The sequence below is a fragment of the Dromaius novaehollandiae genome, chromosome 16 (genome assembly GCF_036370855.1).
Source record: "Dromaius novaehollandiae isolate bDroNov1 chromosome 16, bDroNov1.hap1, whole genome shotgun sequence".
In the NCBI taxonomy this organism is placed as follows: Eukaryota; Metazoa; Chordata; class Aves; order Casuariiformes; family Dromaiidae; genus Dromaius; species Dromaius novaehollandiae.
Genome location: NC_088113.1, coordinates 14132213 through 14153830, shown reverse-complemented (window position 1 = coordinate 14153830; position 21618 = coordinate 14132213). Strand labels below are relative to the sequence as shown.

At 41.4% G+C, this 21618-nt stretch overlaps 1 protein-coding gene and 1 long non-coding RNA gene across 10 annotated transcripts in view; one reads left to right on the top strand and one right to left on the bottom strand.

Annotated features, from left to right (window-relative positions):
* LOC135330123 (uncharacterized) overlaps positions 1 to 21618 on the bottom strand; it is a 101699-nt gene that overhangs the window by 28421 nt on the left and 51660 nt on the right. For both annotated transcript variants that reach the window (XR_010391922.1, XR_010391921.1), the window contains exon 5: positions 21389 to 21515. This is a non-coding gene — a long non-coding RNA (uncharacterized LOC135330123). The remainder of the gene's footprint in view (positions 1 to 21388; positions 21516 to 21618) is intronic.
* Positions 12205 to 21618, top strand: part of BCAS1 (brain enriched myelin associated protein 1) — a 59278-nt gene continuing 49864 nt past the window's right edge. For 4 of the 8 annotated variants that reach the window (XM_026099609.2, XM_026099611.2, XM_026099610.2 and 1 more), the window contains exons 1-3: positions 12206 to 12322; positions 18112 to 18185; positions 18298 to 18379. In XM_026099609.2, the coding sequence (XP_025955394.1) occupies positions 18117 to 18185; positions 18298 to 18379 (151 nt within the window). In that variant the 5' untranslated portion in view covers positions 12206 to 12322; positions 18112 to 18116. Of the gene's footprint in view, positions 12323 to 18111; positions 18186 to 18297; positions 18380 to 21618 lie in introns of all 8 variants that reach the window. The other 4 variants (XM_064521539.1, XM_026099612.2, XM_064521538.1 and 1 more) reach the window with 2 other exon arrangements.

Sequence of the window (21618 nt, the reverse complement as noted above, 5' to 3'; positions counted from 1 at the left end):
TATGTAATGCAGAGTTTCCGGTCAAATAAAATCTTCCAGCTGACCTAACTCATTTGAGGATTCTTTTTCACTTTCTTGAGAAATATTTTGAGTCATCCCTGGATATTTTTTTCATTCATTGAACTGGAATGAACATTGTTTACACAGCTTTAATTCTAGACTTCTCTATTTTATGTTGGGTACTCTGCTATTAACCTTGCTTTGAGTAAAATCTTCAGATCAGACTACTTGCAAAGCAGAGATACGCAGAGGAAGTGAGTTGGTGGGAGTTAAGCGACATTTCCCAGATGACTTGGTGAACGTATGACACAACAGTGCAGAAAAAGGGATTCCTGCCTTTCAGTCTAATAACCCAAATGGAAGATTATCCTATCTAAAGGCATTTTGTCTTACTGGGAACATATCTGTCCAATCACAATAGTGGCGAGTAGGCAGAAATATGCAGATGCAGAAAAGACCATTTGAAACCCAAAGCATTGACACTTAGGTGTGGTTTTATCTATTTAGCTATTTTAAGGTGGTTACACAGCAGTGAAATTCAGATCCAAAGCTGATTTCAAATTCTTAAACCTTTCTAATGGATGGTGCATTTTAAATCCATGGGACTATTTCATTACTGCCACTATTCCTCCTTTTGGTCTAAAACGTCGGCCACACCAGCAGCACAGTGTGAGACTCTTCCTCCACAGCGCTTTAAGGCTGCCATCTGCTGACAGGTTACGAGGAATCAGGAGCTCGCTTGCTCACACCCAGAAACCTCGTGGGAATTGTTGACATCGACATTGCACACTTCTAGGAGAATGGGAAGATTATTTCCAGCAGGGTAGATTCCTCCCCATTTTTACATTTCATGGTTGATGTAGTTTGAAAGTTGCATTTTTAAATATTTTTTGCTTTTTTTTTCCTCTTTGCATTTTTGTAGTGTGACCTCACACATTACAGTTGCCATTATCTCCCTAATTCAGGATTAAAGAAAGAAAAAACAGGACCTGCAAAAGCTGTGTTGGTAATTCTGTAATTTGATGATAGCTTCCAAACAGAATCACTAAGGTAAATTAGCTTCCATCCATCAATGCATTATGTCAGTTGCAGCAACAACCTCGTCTGTGCTCTCATTCTTTGTCATAAAAAAGGCAGCTCTTTAAAAAGTGCTGTTAAGAGAAGTTATAATTTTTAATGCTGTACTTCCTACACACCACAGCTCTGGACCTGCATCCCACTGCACTGTGTGCCATACGAACGCCAGCCCATATGGTTTCCTACCCCGTACAGTCTAAATGTACAGCCAAAGACAACAGAAGAATAATGCAGAGAGGGATAAAAGGTGCAAAACAGACAATAGGCATCCTATCATTGCGAAAAGAACTGCAAAAGGTTATAATATTCCAAAAGTAACTATTCTTACTAATAGCTGAAAATGTATAGGTATTTCTTAGGAAGAAGCTTTAGTCTCTGTAGTGGAAGAAGTATTAGTTAGTAAAGAATTAATTTCTTCTAACCTATTTCTCAGCAGAAATCTTAGGTGAATTCTTGGGTCTCTTCCTGAGAGCTGTCTGGGCATGTAAATTCCGTAAGTTAAAAATTAGAGGGCCTTGGTGTCCAAAGCTTTCCTCTTTGTCACAGTAAAGCTACAGAAAGGCAGGCTCTAGTGTTACTTTTGTTTGTTAATTCATGCAATCTCCCATTTACTCTGACTCACCTGATGATGACTCATGTTGTTCAAGGTAAACTTTCATTTTATTGAACTAGCAGGAAAAAATAATGTGGAGAGCAGCAACCATTCATTATAGTGCTGTAAATAGCCTATGCAGAAGTAGAATAGAGGATAAAGAATAGTGCACACTGGAAAAAAACAAACCAAAACTAACTATGGAAAAAACATCCTTCAATGTAGAGTCTTACAGGAAGGGGAAAAGCAGGATACAGTGAATATGAAAAATCACAGCTAGCAATGGATAGCAAATTAATCATTTGACCCACAGGGTAACTACACAAAAGTCTTTCAAAACTGCATTCATAAAGACATACCATCACAAACTACCTTTCCTGTGATCACATTGGAATTAAGATGACATTTATGCATTTAGCTTATGTACATCATTTCCAATTTGGCAAAGTAGAAAAAGGCCCTAGAATAGCTATCAAAATGAACAGGAGCTTCAATGTAAAGACACATTAAAAGAACTCTCATGTTTAAGTATCAGAACAAAGGTTAGGTGGCTTGTGGTTATCAGAGGGAGATTAAATTTAAAAAAATCATGGAATGAGAAGACGTCATCGAGGGTTTATTAGAAACAATGTGAAGTAAGTCAAGAGAAAGCTGTCAACAAAACAGTGTCTTACACATCTCTTGCTCTTACACTAGTTCTGTCAAACGGCGGGTGAAAAATAGGTAGACGACTCAGAAATATTTGTACTCTGTATTTCGCATTTTTAAGAGGTAAAAGGAAACCCTGCCAAACTGAAAGCTGGACTGCTCATTTTCCACTTGTAAAATGCAGAAAGTGCCAGGGAGTTCTCCTGCAAGGGTTCTGGGTGTCCCGCTAGAGCCTGCCGTACGAGGGGCTCCAGAGCCACCTCCAGGCATGCGCTGCCCCTTCCCTTCCTGCACGCTGCGACGTTCGGGGAAAGCAGCAGAGCACCGGGGCCGGCTCTCTGTCCAGCCCAGGGGACAGCACCGTTCAAACCTGCCACCCGGTTTCGTCACAGACAAGGAGCCAAAGGCAGGGGCAGGGCTGGGAGCTGGCACACACTGACCCCCAGCTCTGCAACAGCCGCCAACGGGAGCAGACTCAGTAAAAGCTTTGGGTCTATGTGGGCAACAAATTACAGAGGAATGGACGCTTGTGCATCACTGCTCTTTCACCGTGCCATTTCAGAAAATCTACTTTTGTATAGTTTCTATTGTGCTGAAATTTTCTGGCATAGGCCTGCCTGGTTGGTATCCCAGAACATGAAGGGAATGGGACTGGGATTTCATCCAACACGCAACTTAGGAGTCAACACTTATTACGGGCAGTAGAAAATGTGCCTAACGTGTTCAAAAAAAAGTCCTGTAAAAAAAGTATCCCTTTAAGCAGGTTGCTTTTAATTACAAATCATTCTGTTTTGTCTTTTTTGTTTTTCAAGCACAGTTGCTTCCCCACAGTTACATCTTTACCTATCCCTCGTTAGCAGTGTGAGCCCCCCGGTGCAGCCTGACACACACGGCGGTTCGCTGGAAGGTGAGAGGCTGCCCGGCACTCAAACTGACTGATTCACTGGCCTTCTGGAGTAAGTGGCCAAAACATTCAGGCTATTTCCAATTACCAGTTAGTGTTTACTGCCGGGGACGGCTAACTCACATCTCTTGCAATGAGCTGTTCCAGGAACCTGGATCTGTGTGCATATTTTACAATATTTAAACACCTGTTTCATGCTTTTGACCTTTAGGTGAAAGTTTATGGCAGTTTGCAGACAGCAATAGGAGGTCTCATTTTCAGAGCAGTGCAGCCAGCGTGTGCTGAAAAGGAAGCAGCTGCAGCTAGAGTGGTGCAGAAGCGCTGTGCTGCAGCTGGGGTCTGGCAATGCACACATTTCACCTCCTCGCTGGAGGATTAAACGAGTCAAGGCATTCGCTGCATAGTCTCAGCCCAAGCCATTACTAAAGCTGGCCAGAAGACATGCTTTTCCGCCTGCCAGGCCTTCACCTTGGCATCGTTCCCGAGGCAGAGTGCCGCTGCTCTGTACTAACAAGACCAACAGGTGCTTCTCCCAGCCCACATTTGCTTCTGGGCTGTGTTTATTTAGCTGAGCTATAATTTACTTACTTTTGTAAGCATTATTTATTCTGCCATCAGCTGGATTGTTTTATTGTATTTCCTCAATGGTCATTCTGGGGGATGTAAGAAACTCTGTGGTATTATACCAAAGCATTAGGAATCTGGACAATATTCGCTAAGGACTTCGAATGAGAGAAAATCTTAAATTTTCGTAAATTTTATGTTGTTACGGGTCCATGAAATCTGAGGGAGTGTCATTTTGCTCATGCATCTATATGATGACCTGTTTCCAAAGAGACTGACTGCAAAAACTCTGTTTTCTAAACACAACACAGTGACCTGTGCTGCATTAGAAAATCTGTCACAGTTATAGCAGTACCTGTAATCCAGCTGCTACCGTACTCTGGAATGTATTGACAGATTAACTCAACATCTGAATTCAAACAAATACACCCTAAAAAAACCCAACATCATAGGTGTTTTCAGGTTAATTTGTGAGGGGAAACAGTTTAACTTGGTAATCATTCATAGGAGGTATAATACTGGGAGGTTAGAGCTGAACTGTATAGGTCAGAGCTAGGCATGAGAGGAATTTGTTTAGCTGCTATCTTTCTCATGCATGGCTCTCACTTTCACTATTGAGAACTCACAGCTTTAAATACTAAATTTAGTCATGAAGTAACTATCTGGTAAAACTATCCCCTACAAAGAATGTCAAATATTACTGGATTTATAATGAGTTATAATTAAGCTGTAGAGCTCTTGAATTGAAATAAGAAATCTGAAAATCTGTTAATTCCTTTTTGCTTCTTCTTTCCATATAGAATTTTTTTTCGATCCTTTTACTGATAATTATTTTTAAAACCCCTCAAAGCTACCAAAATGTTCCTAAAAGCATTCAGGCACAAGAGACTACAACAGGCACCACTGGATAAATAAAACTATGAAATCCCAGGATATATGTTGTATTTTTTTGTACATGACACAACTGGTTTCATGAACCAGGCGGATTTACAAGAATCATCCCACACTGCCTGAAATTCCTGCCGTGTTTCTCCCAGCTCCCTCCTGTCACATCAGCTGGCTGCTGAACTGATCCGTTGATGACGTGTCCCTGACTTCCACGGAGCTACGCAGGACAGGCCCATCCGTTTAAAGCTGGGAGCTATCCCAAAATAAAGCTTTAGCTTGCAATAATCAAGAACTTGCTGAGTAATATGTCGGAGTTGCAGCGTTTAACTGAAGTGCTGAGAAGATGATTTGAGAAAGGGGAAGGAGCAGTGCAGGAACTGGCAGAGGAATACATGCAATTGCCATAAGTAATGGAAGTGGAGTTTCAAAATCTCAGAACTTCAGGCAATCTTATTAGTAAAAGTCAACGTCAGCCATGTCTGGTGTTAGTTTATGCCTTTCCAACATTACCACTTTTCTAATAGATTTGTAATAACTTCCGAATTTCTTGGGAGAAGAAAAATAATAAAAATGGAATGGATCCTGCTCGTCTTCCCCTCTCCTTCTACTCCCAGATCCTTTTTTGGGTTTGTTCTTTCCAGCCTTAGGAAAAAGACTGTGAATTCTTTAACAAAAAGGCACAGGGCCACACAGCATTTGACTCGCTTGCGGGGGAAAGTGAACAGATAGAAGGGTCTGTTTGTATGGGGTTATCATCTGTCAGAGTTTGCTTGAACACTACAGAGCATCTCCTGTCTCCTGACCCCCACCTCACTGTCTCCCCTGCTGCTGTCACCCGTGGAGGACGCCCGAGCGCGAGCAGAAGGGCACGCACGTGCGGGGAGCTCAGCGTGACTCACCCGCAGAGAAGGGGGCAAACAGGAGGAGGTTTTGTGATAACTCCCTTAAATGAAATGTATCTGTTTACATCTAACGGCTCTGGAAGGAACCGTCTCACTGTGGAAGCTACCTCCTGCAGAGACGCCGGCAAGAGCTGACCTGACGCCGCGTGGAACCGCGGTCATCTCAAGTCCTGGAGACTGGGCACAGTCTGCACCAGCGGCTCTATCTTCTGCATCAGAAAATTGCACGGGGCTCATATCTGGTATTTCAGGTGAAGCTCACTGCCAGTGGTGGCAATAAGATGAAACGTTATCCTTATACTTTAAACTCCTTCTCTGAAATGAATGTTTCCTTGCATAGTTTAAAGCTTTTACCCCTTTGGTGTACTAAAGTTAGGACTATTCGTGCTTGTATTTTTACTTAAGTTTACCGAACCATATTTTTTCAGGAAGAACAATTGGCTCCAGCTGTCCTAGTCCTTCAGTGACCTAATGGATTTCTTATGCACTGAAGAGGAATATTAACTCTGTACAGTGTGTCAGCTGCAGGGTGTCCAGAACTGGACTTGTACACACAGTTTCCCCTGAGAGCATGAAACATCAAAAGGAGGCATCCAAGAGACCAGTGAATGTAGTTTTCCCTGGAGAAAGTCCAAAGGAAAGATAAGTGTGGCATTTTCCCAAGGAGGTAACTTGGCATAAAGCCATGGGGGCAGCTGGTGGCAAAATACAGATTCAAAATCAAAACTATGACACAGAAAGGCAGGACAACTAACACCACTTCACCTTCATGGTCGTTGGTGCTAGGCGTTTGCAGAGCCAAAACCTGCCCAGGCACTTTGCCTAAAGCCAGCACCCACCCCCAGCTCCGCACGCCCTGCAGGCTGCTGGTACGAGCTCGACTTCACGCACGGCTTTTCCTCAGGGCAGAGAGGCATCATGGATATCATCAACATAGATCAAGCAGTCTCTTTAAGATAATTACATCTCTAATAATAATATAACATTGCTGTAGATTCATGCTCTTTGTGTGTGACCAGGCTAGTTTCTCAGTAAAGTGAAGAATGAAATACCTAACCAAGAATAAGCTTTCTCTTTTTTCTCTCTCTCTCTCTTTTTTTTTCTTTTTGCCAGTAAATCAAGCTCCTGAGATTTAATATTTAAGGCTTGGGAGTGAGAAGGGTGATAGCCTGATAGGGGGAAAGTACAGCCAGCAGGCTTCCAAAGCAGTGACAGCTGGCAAAAGTAATGACCTAACCTTTGCAGAAACTGTATTAATGAAGTGAAATATTTAACATAGTATTGTTATTATCAGTGCATATTTGATGGAAACATAAAATGCTCGTACAGGAGAATGATTGTGGTTCACATGCCTGTCCCACCCACGGTGGAACTATGTCTACAATAACTCTCTGTTTCAGTCCAACACAGCAACCTTTTATCTCTTCTGGAAGCTCCCACATGAAGAAATAGCTGGTATATATTTTGTAATTCTCTCTCTTAAAAAAAATAATGACAGCAGGAACCTGTTTTTTTGTGGTGGGGGAAAGAAAGACAATAACTGATTACTAGCTCTCTTTCTACATTGACACTGTGAACCACAGTCAACTTCTGGAGAAACTAGGGATTGCAATACACCATTTAAAACATCATGTTCAGATTCTTTCTGGTAAGGCACACTAGCAAATGTTTCTTATTCAGAATGGTATTTTAGCTGGAGTGTGTGAGCCAAACTCCGCTCTAACCTTAGAGTAAATTTGGAAGGATGCCACTGAGTTCAATGGTGTAATTTCCGAGCTAGACCACAGTAACTCAGGATACAGCTTTGCTCGCAGTCCCTGCTGAGAGATACTGTAAGCATGGTAATAACTACGGGTGCTTCTGCTGCCCCAGAGCTCCCTGCAGTGCAGCAATTATTCACTCCTTTTCATTACCCATTCAAACTGCACTGGCTAAACACAAGACAGCTTTCACAATTAATATGGAGTCCATAAGAGACAGTGGGGAAAACCTACGTGCTGAAAACATAATTCTTTAGTAATCACTAGGAATCACTAACTGTAAAGGAGCCAGATTCAATAAAGCTTAAAACTAGGCAAAATTGAGGCACTTGCAATCCGAACTGTGACTGAGCAAATTCCTACCCGGTAAATCTACGTTTGGTGGTTAATCTCACAGGAGTTGAGACATAGGTTTGCAACTCCTTCAGGTTGAAAAGAAGTCAAGTCTCACCATTCCTGGGCAACTGCTCCAACAGGCTAGCATTAAGTCTGTCTGCAGCCAAGGGACCAGATTGCAATTTGTGGGAATAGTATTATAAATACCTATCTCAAGCAAGCAGTCTGAAGCTTGACTGGAATGAAGTTGTGCCTGTAACACTGAGCCAGGCATTTAAGCCTTGAGGGACGGGAGTTCATATGTGCTTTTGTGCTCAGTCTTTTCTGTTGGCTAGTTCAAAACAGTACCCACTCTCTGAAGGAGGGGATATTTGCACTGATGTTGTGATGTGTCTGACTCTCTCAGCTCTGTCTTTTGATCCTATGTCTGTTCCAAGGATTCTGGATCTCACTCCAGGAATCAAGGGTACAGGAGTACCAGCATCTTGATTTGGCCCTTATTTTCAACAGCATCAGCTGTTGAAGCCCCAAATCTGTAATAACATCATTCATTGCACTGCCTTGGAGCTTCTAGAAACCTACTCTACTAAAGTAACTTAAATTTATCTGACAAATCTGAACCTCAGAGGTCTCACTCATAGTTTCATACAAATGAAACATTACATCCAAAGACTGAAGACTCATGCTATATCATTTGCCATTTTCCATCTACTTTGAAGTCTTAGAAAGGATAGAGTTTCTCCCATTCTTCTGAAATGACTGTGCCAGAGTGCAAAAGTTCTCACTGCTAGCACATCCTTCCCTGAGTACCTAGCATTAAATGACCCATTTGGCCAACATTTTCAGTGGGGAAAATTTCCACTGAGATATTAGGATGGCATTAAACGTAGTCTGGACATTCAGATTAAGCTGAAATCATGGAATGGTGAAAAGAGAGATGGTTATGTAGCTCCTGATGGACTTAACAAGTTACTATGAGAAACAATTCTATGTCACCACCTTAATTTGCTTCAGTGTCTACTTCCTTCAAAGGTTGGCCCAGAGGTACCTAATCACCTAAAGCAGACTTGTAACCCTATCAGATTCCTTGTATGTTACCCAGTTAGCTTCTCTGACTAAAGAAGGCAAACATGTACCCAGTTTATCCTTTCCACAGTCATCCTGGACAAGAATGAAATTGAACTCAATGAACTTGGAATTTTTCACTGTAAATGAAACATCTTTTATTTCACAATTTGTCAATGTTTACGGCTGTTACTCAGCCATCAGCGTGGAGCTAACCCTTCCGACCTCAGAGACTCTGGGGCACCCCCCCGGGGAGGCAGTCCAAAACCCATGCAGATGCCCGCGGGGCAGGTGGGCAGTGAGTCCCTCCTACTGACTGCCTGGCTGGGGACTGTCCTGGCTGAAGGCATTAGACAGCTACACGGCTCTTCCCACTCAAGATCCTGAACAAATTAAGCAATGCAAAGGCTGGGCTTGTCCCCCCTTGTGGGAAAGAAGGAAGTCCATGACTCACTTCATCCATCTGTTTGGGACTGGAATGGGAAAGGCTGAGTCAAAGCTTCATTTGTATTTTGTCTAAAACTGTTAGAATTTGCCTGAAGTTGTGTCTAATTTTTTTCCTCAGCCATTCTCCTGCAGGTTCTTTCTTTCAGCTCTCTCTAGTGTTGATAAGGATGTATTGCTACTTAGCCATGCTGCTGTGCTAAACAAACCTTGAATGTAACAGCTGGCTGAAAGTCCTCACCTTAAATTAACACATCAGCCCCTTCAGCTAGAAAAACCAGATGCGAATATAGACCGATATTAATCTGCTCTTCAATTCTCAATATTTGAATGGTGTTGGCTCTCATTTTGGACAGTAATAAATGAAACTGGCTAATCATATATAATTGTTGGGAGCTCTGTGCCATTAATTAACAGGAAGTTTTATGCAGCTGCCAGATGCACAAGCTGAGCATTTCCTGAGGAGAGAGAGATTTATTTGGTGACAGTTTCACTATAGATTTTGGATAGAAAAAAACAGCATTTTGATCACTAAGAAATAATGAACGAAACAGTTTGCTCTGCTTCAGGAGAATTGTCCTCCAAGCTCAAGTTTTCCTCCCTCAGCTGCCACTCAGGCTAAATAGTTACTGAGTTAAAATCACAGCCAGGGCACAGAACCAGATGGCACATCACTGTGTGCACCTCTGTTCTGTCTTTGCTGAATATACGGACTGTCTCTGGCTGTAAAAAAATAATGAAAACAGATATGAAATATGCCTCAAAGAATGGATGGATAATTGCCCTTTAGGATCACATAACTGTGAAAAATTAAATCCGTACAAACCTCGCTCTTATTTCTCTAATTTAATAAAGTTACAGCAGTGTGCTCAAGAAGAACATCTCAGCTATTGCACATCAAATTAGCTCCCAGGATAGCTTCAGTCATGTTGGAGGAGTCACAGCAGAAAGGCACTTCCTCTGCTATTTGCTGTACAGTTAGTTATTTCTGTTGTCATAAGTGCTGCCAAACCAGGTCAGAGAATGACGAGGTACAAGAAGGATGGGAGGGAGCAATGGCTTTGGTTTCAACACAAATAGCCTTGCTAATGCGGAAAGAAACACGGAGGCACTGAGAGTATTCACCCTGCCTAGTTGTAGGTATCCAACTCAGTTGCCTAAATTTAGGGACTGGACTTGAGAGAGAGTCAGCTGAGGGAGAGAAAAGGGCACTTCAGGCATGTGTCAGAACAACATCCTAATTTGTCCAGGTTAATGTCACAGCACAGCCTATGTAAGATCCAAAGGAGATTTGTCCCCTCACTGAAGCGCTTATGTTAAATGCCCAAAGCTAGCAGTGACCTTTTCTTTTAAGAGTATCTAAGTCAGTCCTCCTAATTCAAATCAGGAGGGAAAAAAGTGCCTGGATAAATAATGGCAGGAACAATCCTGTGGCACATAAAGGACAATGAACAAGCATCCTACAGCAACAGTGCCATCTGTTAGAGGCTAAATTCTAAGAATATCCTCTTTTGAGGAAAGTGAGTATTTTTTCTGACGTTCACAGCACATACCATAAGGTGCAGAAGTATATGATAGTCCATTATTTCTTTCATGATCTACGTTCAGTTTTTAAGACTGAAACTGACAATTGTTTAGAAGCAAATAGTTCCACAGAAAGCAAAATATATTGCAAAACATGCTGAATAAGAATGGCATTTTCTTTAAAGAAATGAAGTATATCTGTAATGAAATACTTGCAACTTGCATTTCAAAATTATTTCATGATAAAAATTAAACCCAAGCAGAAAGTAAAGTATCACCTGCCAAAACCAAAAAGATCAAAACAAGTGAAGGTAGTTCAGAGTCACAGAACAGATGACCAGTAGGGCAGCCAGGTCGGCATTTTGTAACTTAGGCTGTAGATAACTTTTGTTGCCATTTCCAAATGTGCTGTCCAGCTTTTTACAGTTTCTTCATCTTTTGAAGCATCTGACACTCACCATTCACAGGCAGCACATCACCTCTGTTACAGAGCTGTTCCTGTTTCTATATCACGGTTTATAACGGAATTATATTCAAAAACATCGAGCTACATAGAAATAAAAGGGCCATCAAGATGATATCAGCAAGTCAAAAGGGAAAAAAGATCTATGGGATTGCAACAGAATTCTAATTTAGTTGAATCTTGAGACATACTGTGCGGACGACGTACTACATGAAACAAGCTGACTATTATATCTGAACCCTTGAAGCTGACAGTCAAGTCATCTACGTACATGGGGCTGGGATGAAAGGAACCCTAAAGAGAACCTCTGAGAAGCCCTGGCCTCAGGATATTACATTAAAAATTAAGGTGAAGTTGACATTGTGCTTTTAGTATCTTCACACCACTACAGTGTTAACAGCATTCCCGCTGTTCTGCGCTGCTCTGGGAAGGAGCGTGGTCTTTCTGAGTCGTGCAGCAGGAGTTGCAGCCAGCCCTGAAGCCGCTTTATGGTATCGTCTTGTTACTGCTTTCTCAATGTACAAAATAAGGATTTTTTTGTCTGTATTATGACAGCCTCTGGGAACCCATGAGTCTGAGTCTTATTGGGCAAGGAGGTGTGAAACATGGAACAGAAAGTCTGCCCCTGCCCCAGAGACATCTCAGTAGTGACTCATGTAAGGGAGCAGTAAATTGTGACAATAGAATCAAAATATAACCGCTTGGTCAGCAGGCACATTACAGCAGGATCTTAGGATCCACTTTGATTACAGAAAGCTAACATGTCATCAGATGCACTTTTGGGGAGCTATTTTGCAATTGTGGGAAACATCCACGTTTGGAAGGGGTTTTTAAGTGTTCAGCACATGGTTGCAAATTCCAGCAACAGAACACCCATGTTGGGCTGCCCCCGAAGCCAGAAAGTCAAATATGCATTTGAACAGGTTTGGGTGGCCAGAAACCTCAGGAACGGAAAATATTTTGAGAAGGGCTGGGAAGGTGGAATACTCCACCCCTCTGTGTATTTGCACCCAGTGTTTGTGAGCGCGGAGAGGCTGATTACCAAAGGCATAACCGGCGAGAGCTGCCAGGCTGGGGCAGAGCGAGTGCAGCACCTCTTCCTGAACAGCGCCAGCGCCCGCGGGGCTGGGGTGCTCTGGCCACATCCTCCCCGAGGTAATTCATGCTGCTCTTCTTCTTCTGGCTTTTCTTAGGTTTTGCTTTTATTCTTCCTTGTGGTGCCACTTCTATCCTATGCTTCAGTTTAGACTGTGGGAGCTCCTACCAAGTGGTCAGCTTTAAAAACATATATTTTTAGCTTGTTCTTTAAGGTACCTGGTGTTAAGTTTTCCATTTCTGTGCACTGCTATCTTCTGCAAATGGTCAGAAGAATAAAAAGATCTGCTTTCTGATGGTTGGTTCTACCAAGCCGATTGGGATCGCTTGCTTTGGTGACATTGTTGAACTGTCCCCTCCGTGAAAGCCCAGGGTGTGAATGTTTGAATTATTTTACCTTTCTCATTTGACTACAATACAGAATGGCTGAAAGAATTGTATTAAAAAATGACCTGCAAAGCCTTAATGACTGTAATATTGCATGTCCTGAATGCACAGCCAGCTGCCTAGTTGTTATTCAGATTGTTCTTGGGTGTTTCTTGTTTGCTCTGGGTGAGTCATTTCAGTCCTTCCTTTTCCTGTCCCTTCCTTACTGTCTGAAGTATGTCCATTCCTCTTGCTTAACCAGTGATAATGTTCAGATGCATTTGTCCCTGGTTTCAGTCATACCCAATGTGCATCTGAGTTACCTTTTTCTGCATGAGGGCAATCAAGAGCTGCACTGAAGGAAGACAGGGAGACTTTCTAACACCCTTTCTAAAACACATGAATCGGAGTAGGAACTCCACCTCTCTAGCCAAACACTGAGTGACATGTTCTCACATTCACCAGTTTTCTGAGAGGCAGGATACAGGACAGGTGGGTACTGAACAGCTCAGGATCCAGTCCTGGCCTGCGCCTGCACTGCAGAGTGCTTCCTGCATGAATTAATGCATGCTAGGTCCCTCCTCTGCTTCTCAAACATGTTAGGTTATTTAAATCTTTCCCCAACACTTGTAGAGGGGACAGATCTATAATGAAATGAGATACAAAGAGAACTAAGTAAAGATGATTTTTTTTCTTTTCTGGCATTTAAGTAAAACATATGGCAAGTTTTAGTGAGGCATTAATAGCATCCACACGTACTTTTTCATATCAACAGACACTGTGACACAGGCAATTGTGATATTCTAGGTTGTTCAATACCTTAAAAGGGCAAGCTCATCTGGCTTTAGCTAGAGTACACAGCAGATCACAGATTTTGTTTTAATCTTCTCATTTAGCTTTCAACCTGTGAAAACTTTTACCACTTTGCCAAGACCAAACCAATGAATTTTGAGAGTAAGGGAAAGGAAAGAAATTTGTCAAGACTTGGAGAACACTAAAACAAAACAACAAATTTCAAAAAAACCCTCAAATACAATTTATCTTTTGGATTCTTTTCTTCATTACAAGAGAAGCAGTGAAGCATAATCTGGAAAAGGAACTGTTTAAGAACTGTGTCTGATTCGGAGGCTGGTAGTGCCTGTTCCTTTTTAAACCAGTTAGACTACATTCCAGCTGGTTTAAATGAACCCCCCACAAGGATAATATGCTTGAAACTTAATATAAAAATCTGTATCTAGAACGGAAACCTAAGTAGGAGAATGAATTTACGCTTCATCTTCTCCACTTCTAAGGGCTTTCTTTGCATTTTTAAAAGATGTTCTTGCATCAGGATCATCTCTTTTCCCCTTCTAATCCCTGAGAATTGTCTTGTCCCTATAAAAGTTGCCAAACCTCCTCTCATAAAATAGACATATTGCCAGCAATACCTCCCAGGTCTGGCTAAAGGTTTGCTTCATACTCACAGCTTAGAATAGAGACCTGGTGCTTTTCAGACACAGAACAAAGGGCACAAATAGGTCCTGCCTGGTGGTTGTACCACTAATAAATAGCCATTATTAATAACTGAGATAAACCAAAATCATCCAACGAAGAGACCATGTCAGCATCCTATGAGACTGTGCATCATTCAGAGCTGGAGAGTGGTTCTCAGACAGTAACTAATGCTGTCTGACTCTGCCCACTGGAGACAGGTATGTGGCCACATCCTGAGAGATACTGAGGACTTACAGTTCTCACACAAGTCATAACAAACTGAGAGTCCTCAGCAGCTTTTGAAAATTCAGTTGTTCATGTAAAGTTTTTAGCAGGATGCCAGAATGGGGGTTGGTGCTTAGATTTTTGCAGCCCAGAGCCAAAAATGGTGGTCTTTGTAAACGCACTAGTGAAAAAAGATACCAAATGAGAGCCTTATGGGGGCTTTATAGTGTAAGACAAGTTCCAGGGACAGCTTTATCACCTATCAACTCCATTTCCATGCTGTATCTTATCAAGTGACCATGCTCATGGCCTCCAAAACTTCTTTTAAGAAAAGAAGGAAATCCAAATTGCAAGTCTCTGGTATGGGGTAATGCTGGAAGGTTTTAAAAACATGCTGCAGCAATAGGCCTGGCTGATAGAGGCTAGGATCCCCACAGGAGGAGGAAGGGATCCATACCACTGTACATGTAACTTGAGCTAGCACTGGGAACCTGACTTATTTTTCCTAAAACCTTCTTAGCTACATGTTTAATAACTAGCTTCAAGCACACTGCTTTAGATTGAAGCTAAGTCTCTGCTTCAGACCTGAAAAAGTGTCCCAAAAGAGAGAAAAATGGATTCATTCCTATAAACTAGAGGATTGACCACTTTGGGAAAAACATAACTGTTTCATTTAATGACAGTTACAGCAGAGCTCTTTTATGCAAATCTAGATCCACATGAATCAGATGCAACAGTCTGCAGCAACAATTTCTAAATGCAATGGCAGAAATGAATGTCTGTCACATTGTTTGCTTGGCATCTTGAAATTCTGCCAATCTGATACCATTTTGTATGTTATCACTTCTGCTGATACTCAGTTTTGTCTATAGATGGCAGTGACCTTTCATTTTTTCTTTAAAATAAGGCAGAAGCATACATGCATAAATATCTTCCTTATCTTATTAGAGATTCCCTATTTTATTAGGGCCATTACTATTAAGCTGTGCCCTTGACTGGAGTTCTGTACCCCAGTAACAGCAACAGACTTGTTCCCTTTCTTCTGTAGTCACTTTCCCCTAAGCATGTTAAATGGGCAGCTGTAATACACAATAATCAATTACTGTTACAAGAAGGAAAAATGTCTGAAGAGACTTCACGTATGTGCATGATGGAATACTGTGCCTGGTGCTCTGGGCACATAGTCCAGGATGATTATGTAAGAAATTAATAGCAGTCTTTTTTCAAAAATAGCCCTCAAGTCTGCTTTATCTCTTCCAGCTTTCTACGAGACAGAGGTTCTGGCGAGTGAAAATCTTTTAAAATTCCACACGATCACTGTGTGTGTTTTATTTCCATTAGAATTATAAACCTGATTGTGGAAAACGGGTAATCTCACCTACAACAAAATACGCCAGAGATCAGAGCTTGTGATCTCTGCTATATAGCAGTTAAAGATAACTTACTTGACATCAGTAGAGTTACATCACCGGGAAACTGGAGTAACTGAGAATCAGGCTACAAATCATTGTAGAAATAAAAATAAATAGGAACCCTGCGTCTCTCACTCCCTCTAATATATACTGCTTTTACAGCTGATGAGAAAAAGAAAGCAAGTAACCTGCAAATATTCCATCCCCTGCTTAAGTTGTTTCCTGGCATAAACCAGGGGGTCTTGCGAATGGAAAACAAAAATAAATCCTCCAGATTCAACTAGATACTAAAATTACCATCAAGACCAAGCAGTAAGATTTGAATCTTGGTTTTTTGTCTTCTGAAAGGATAATACTTAATGTTGCTAGGTAACAGAATTACATAGCAAGGACAAGAGGCCATTGTATATCCATGGGGAAACACTGGCTGTTTTCCACAATAAATCAGAAGTTCTGATTTATAGTGGAAATATCAGCTGAGAAGATAAAATCGCTGTCAAACAGCTCTGCACTCTGAAATAAGGGCTCTGTCCTGCAGCCACTATTTATGCAGCGGTTCTCAGCAGCGCATGACTACAGTTCATGTTTCAGTATCTGTGGGGGCCATTCAGTGTCCGGCTCAGCATTAGCAGAGAACAATAACCAAGTCTGGAAGAGAGGCCCAGCTTGGATTTCACTTCAGTTAGGATGCAGCAGAAAATAGAAACCAGATCTGAACTATCGCTGTAAAGCAAAGGTTTGTAGATTGGGGTTAGCAAAAAAACACAACCAGCTTGAACTCTGTAAACAATAACCAGAACCAGATACTTGGGGACGTATGCTGAAATTGCTGAAATTGCTGTATGCCGAAATGCTGAAAAGACTTTCCCTCCAGGTGTCAGATTCAAATTCTAATGAATATGGTTTAGCAAAACTATTCTTTTCCTCCTTTTCTCCAATAGTCAATGACTGTCTAATTAAAACACCCAGAAAGAAGTTGCTCTCTTCTGTACCTCTGCTGGTTCACTAATTCATGCAGACATAAACCAGAGCAATAATAAACTGGACAGCACTTGGTACCCATGGTACCTGCGGAGGAGATCTCACCGCGTGAGTGCTAAGCCTGGAGCTGGCTCCAGCCCTCAGCACTCCTCCCTTTGGAGACCTTTCTCTTTCAAGGTGTGGCTCAGAATAATCTCTCCTTATTGTTTGTTTGTTTAGCTTTAACAGTACACACAGATCCTGAGCCAAAGTCAATAGGAACCTTCCTCTTGGTTTCAGCCTGGTTTGTCCTTCAACCAAGTTGCTAAGTTGGGAGTATGTTTGGCCCGAACAATTTACAGTCCAAAGGCACAATGAGTTCAGACAATATATAAATGTAGTTTAAATTATGAACAGAAACAGTTTTATGTGTACTTTATATAGGACAGAGCCTAAAATTGAATCAAACGTATTGATCCTGAAACAAAGCTTAAAGAAATCAGTGCTGTCTTTTCACTAATTTCAGTAGGTATTGCATTAGACCATCTAATGAACTATTTGTAATTAATTAATTAAGATTATGCCTGAATTGTAGTCAGAGCTGAGACTCCCGTGGGTACAATCATAAAAAAGCAAATTGTAAGCCAACTAGTTTAGGTAGCGGTAGTGTCAAACCTGTAGCAACACAAGATGCAGTGTGCTCTAGAACCGTGCCCAGGACCATAGATGAGTCCTGGGGTGGTTGGTGCATGTTGTCTCTGACTTGCTGCAGCTACAAGTGCTTAAACTAGCCAAGAAAACCTAGCTCAGCTATGTCTCTGCACAGGGGTCGACCAGGAAGCTGTCCAGGGCAAGCCAACTATTTCCAAGCTGCAGGCTAGGACAGGATTTCCCCCAGGGGATTTGTTAAACATAGTTGCCTGACATATAGGGCCTAATTTTCAGAGTTTAGGTGCTTAATTTCTTTACATGTTGCCTCTTTTCTCTCTTCTTCTTGTTTATCAGAAAGCAAAGAAAAAATATAAAACCCCACAAAACTGTTGTAATTCATTCATTTACTTTGTTCTTTTTCACTTTATTCTGCTCGGTGCTTGTGGCTGCTAACTCCATGTACCTTTACTGTCTACTGACTCCCAACTAATGATGAAGGTGTGACTGCATCCAGTTTTCCTCAATAACCAGGAAGGGTTTGTTCATCTGTGCCCTTTTTAGTGTGCAGCTGTGAGCCCCTGTGAGCAATCTAGTGCAAGTAAGTTTGCCCTAGGCTGCTGACCAGGGCAGGGTGCTCTGGGGAAAGCAGGTGGGGCTTATTAGAAATGTAAACAGCCTGTCACCATTTGCTACCTCCTAATTTGAATAAGGCAGGAAGTTCATATTAATGAGAAAGAAGTGTTGTGGTTTTTTTTCCTGCAGCCAGTATGGGGAATACATTGAGTGTCCCAGAAAGCAGTGAAGAAGACAATACCTGCACGATAAAGAGCTACCAGGTAACCAAGAACTGCCTGCTCTCATCTTTTGTGACCATTGCATAGTATTGCCAATAGTTTTCAAATCCCTTGTTGTACTCAATGCTAAGTACCATATTGTTTGATATTTCAGGCTATATCTGAATCTCCTGACAATATTAAAAATGGATCTGTTGCAGTTGTTCAGGCTACTTCTCCTACAATGAATGGTAAAGGTATGTATTGGGAAGTGTGGCATGTTCACAATTCTTCTGCCACCAGGCAGAGAGAGGTTTATGCTGAAGCAGCAATAAATATTGATGTACAGTATCACCTTAGAAGATGAGCTTATGTTTTAGCTCTTGCCTGTGAATAAACAGATATGATTTTCAGAAGCTTGAGAGTTTAAAGGAGAGAAGCTAACAAATAGCAAAATAGGAAGTGAATGCCAAAGTCCTCTGGAAGCTATTTGTTTATTTGTTATAGGAATCTGGTCTGCCTCTGGTCTAAAAAAAAGTGGTTAATGTACTGAATATTTTGATTAGTGTGAATATTGTAGGGCAGGTGTAGTTTGGCATTGGTCCCTTTCAGGTCTGCAGAAGCCTCAGGGCATTTTGTATAAACTACCACTGCTTGGGCTGTGGTGCAATTAGTGCCCCTAAAAAGTCTCAGAGGATCAATTGCTGCAAAGTGCACAAGTTAGGGCTGCTCAAAGGAGTACAGAGTTGCAATGGCAGCAATGCAAGGAGGAGCAGGCCTGTGTTTGTGGAGGATATGATAGAAAACTCTTTTATAAAATGGAATAAAAGAGGGCAGCTTGTATTTGGCAGGGGAGCATGAGATGCCTTTAACATCCTGACATCCCTGATGCTAACTGGGAGTAACCAAGTGATGTCATTGTGCTTGGATGTCAAACTGAAATATCCACTGATGTGGAAACTGATAGTCTGGAGGGGATGCAGGAGATGATCAAAAAAAGAATGGAGACTGAATGGATTAAGGAATGTGAATGTAAGTGGGCTAGAAACTAAATTAGTTAAGCTTTAAAATATTCCCTGACTGCTGTGGAGGAATCAGACTTTCAGGAGGCAAATACTTGCTCTGTTGATCAGGCTGCTTTGTCCTGCCAAACCCATTTTTGGATCACAGTGGGCACAAGGCTGGGCCTACACAGAAACTGGGCTGTTAGGCAGGCAGCCACTATAGTTCTTTCTGTGAAAAGGTTAATAATGTACTCTAGATCTAAAGGTTTATTCTGAAACTGCATAATGCATCATAATGATGTGTAAAGATAGGTAGTGTAGAAGAGTACAGAGCTCTGCAAGAAAGGAGGAGTATCCTGTGATGGACAGAAAAGGTAGTAATGGGCTTGAGGAATGACCACCGCTTCCCTCTAGGTAACACTGAGTTGATTACTAATGAGCTCAGCCTGTCTTGCTTGATGATTTAAGTTCTGTAAAGAACCTGAGGAAAGAGTTTTAAGGGATTTTTGCAGCTGAAATAACAGGAGTTTACTCCACTGAGCTGGCCCTTCAGGTATCTGACTATGTGATGGGTGTTCAGCAAGAGTCACAGATTGTTACAGTATCTGGTGTAGGAAAGGGTGAGGGAAGCCTGCAGGCTCAAAATAAGTGAAGCTACAAGTATAAATCATTTAAGCACCCAAATAATATTGTATTATGGAAAGAAGGTGGGTGGAGGAGGTAGTGCAAAACTGGGTTTTGATACGGTTAGTTTTTTATTGCAATAAGACTTTGTCTTGAAATTTTTTCTATGTGCTCAAGCTTTTGGAATTTAAATAATGCTAAATGGCTCAAAAATGCTCTTACTTAACAAGGAAGTAACATGTTGTAAGCTGGTTACAAAAAGTGAAATAAAATTAAAACTAAAATAAAGTCTAAGCCTTAGTTCTGTGTTCCCACCCACTGGATTGTAAAGTTTGAGAAATCACCTCTGCTTTTCTATTAAACTATGTGCCTGGCCATTTCAGTAGCAATTTCAACAAATTACGTGGTAGAAGTGTGAATGCGCTTGCATTCCTCTAAGCATTTCCATCTTGTTTTCGGGTTCCTGATGTTGCATTCCTGACTAGGTGTATTCTTTTGACTTCAAAGATACCAAAAAGTTATTTGTTAACAGTGAAACATGTATAGGAACTTTTTTGTCCTATTTGTCATTTAGAAAAAATGATTGGCTGGGAGAATTACAGTAATGTGGCAGCCAGTTCACCTGCAGTTGTGCTATTACAGCAATGCTTCTGGGCCTGTGTAAGTGGTTTTGCAGTGAAATAGCACTTCTGATCCTGAGCTGGGCCCTAACAATATCCTTCATAAGCAAAAACCTATCTTATGCTCATATTTGAGAGGCAGTAGAGCTTTTCCAAGACAGCAGAGTATGTCTGTCTCATCTGCAGTGAGATCTTCATAAATGAAATCCAACTCAATGTCAGTTGCTTGTGTTTGAATTCTTGAGAATTTAGGGTATGGCACAATTTATACAGCTAGACATGTGACTTCAGGAATGTGGCAAGGCTGATAATATCATTAACTAAAGTTTAGTGTTATTTACCAAAAGTTATTCAAACTGTCATAAATGACTAACGTTATAATCCAGACCACCCCTCTCCTATTACTGTTATAGGATGTGTTAGATGTTGTTTAACTGTTGCTTAACTAGAGCATGAGGGTGGAGTTTTCTTGTACACTAACAAACTCAACCTGATATGTCTGTATTATGTATTAAACTGTGGGTGTTAGCCTGGAAGCTGCACCTGGTACCTGACATAGCTTGGCTCTCATAAAATGCTATTCTATACAAGGATCAAAAAAGGAGAGACGGGTATGAGGTGCTTTTGTGGGGTACAGGTGAAGCACCACTCATTAAGTGCATCCCATTTCAAATCTATTTGGATGGTCTTAATAGCAAGACAGTAACTGTATTTAAGTGATCACACTGGTGGCAGGCTGGATTGTAGGCTCCCCTCCTAAGAGCTGCCTGCCAGCAGCTGAGCCCTGCTTTCACTGTTTACATCTCTTTGAAAATCTGGTCTGAACTATATGACCTGAGCACTAAAAGTTTGGCTCCAAGTTGTTTAGAAAAGTTGTCTCTACATATTTATGGGCAATTGCTCTCAGCCACAGATATGAGTCTCCTAGCCTTTCTGCACCTCATTAATTTCTCTTACCACCTATTGTTGGTTTTGGAGCCTTATTGAGCACTGAACTGTGTCCTCAGGCAGCACTCACATGTAGCAGTGTTGCTTCAGATCACATCTCTGAAGATCCAGCCAAGTTAATTTTATCACTGTTTTCCTTGTATTGGATTTCTTTCTGTTTTCAGAATATAATAAAAGCCAACAATTCTCTCCAGTCTCTGTAAGAAAAGAAAATATTACTCTATTATTCATTGTTAAGAGAAACCTCTGTCTGTTATATCCAGTTGAAAAAAAAATCTAAGCTTAGAAAAAAATAATCAA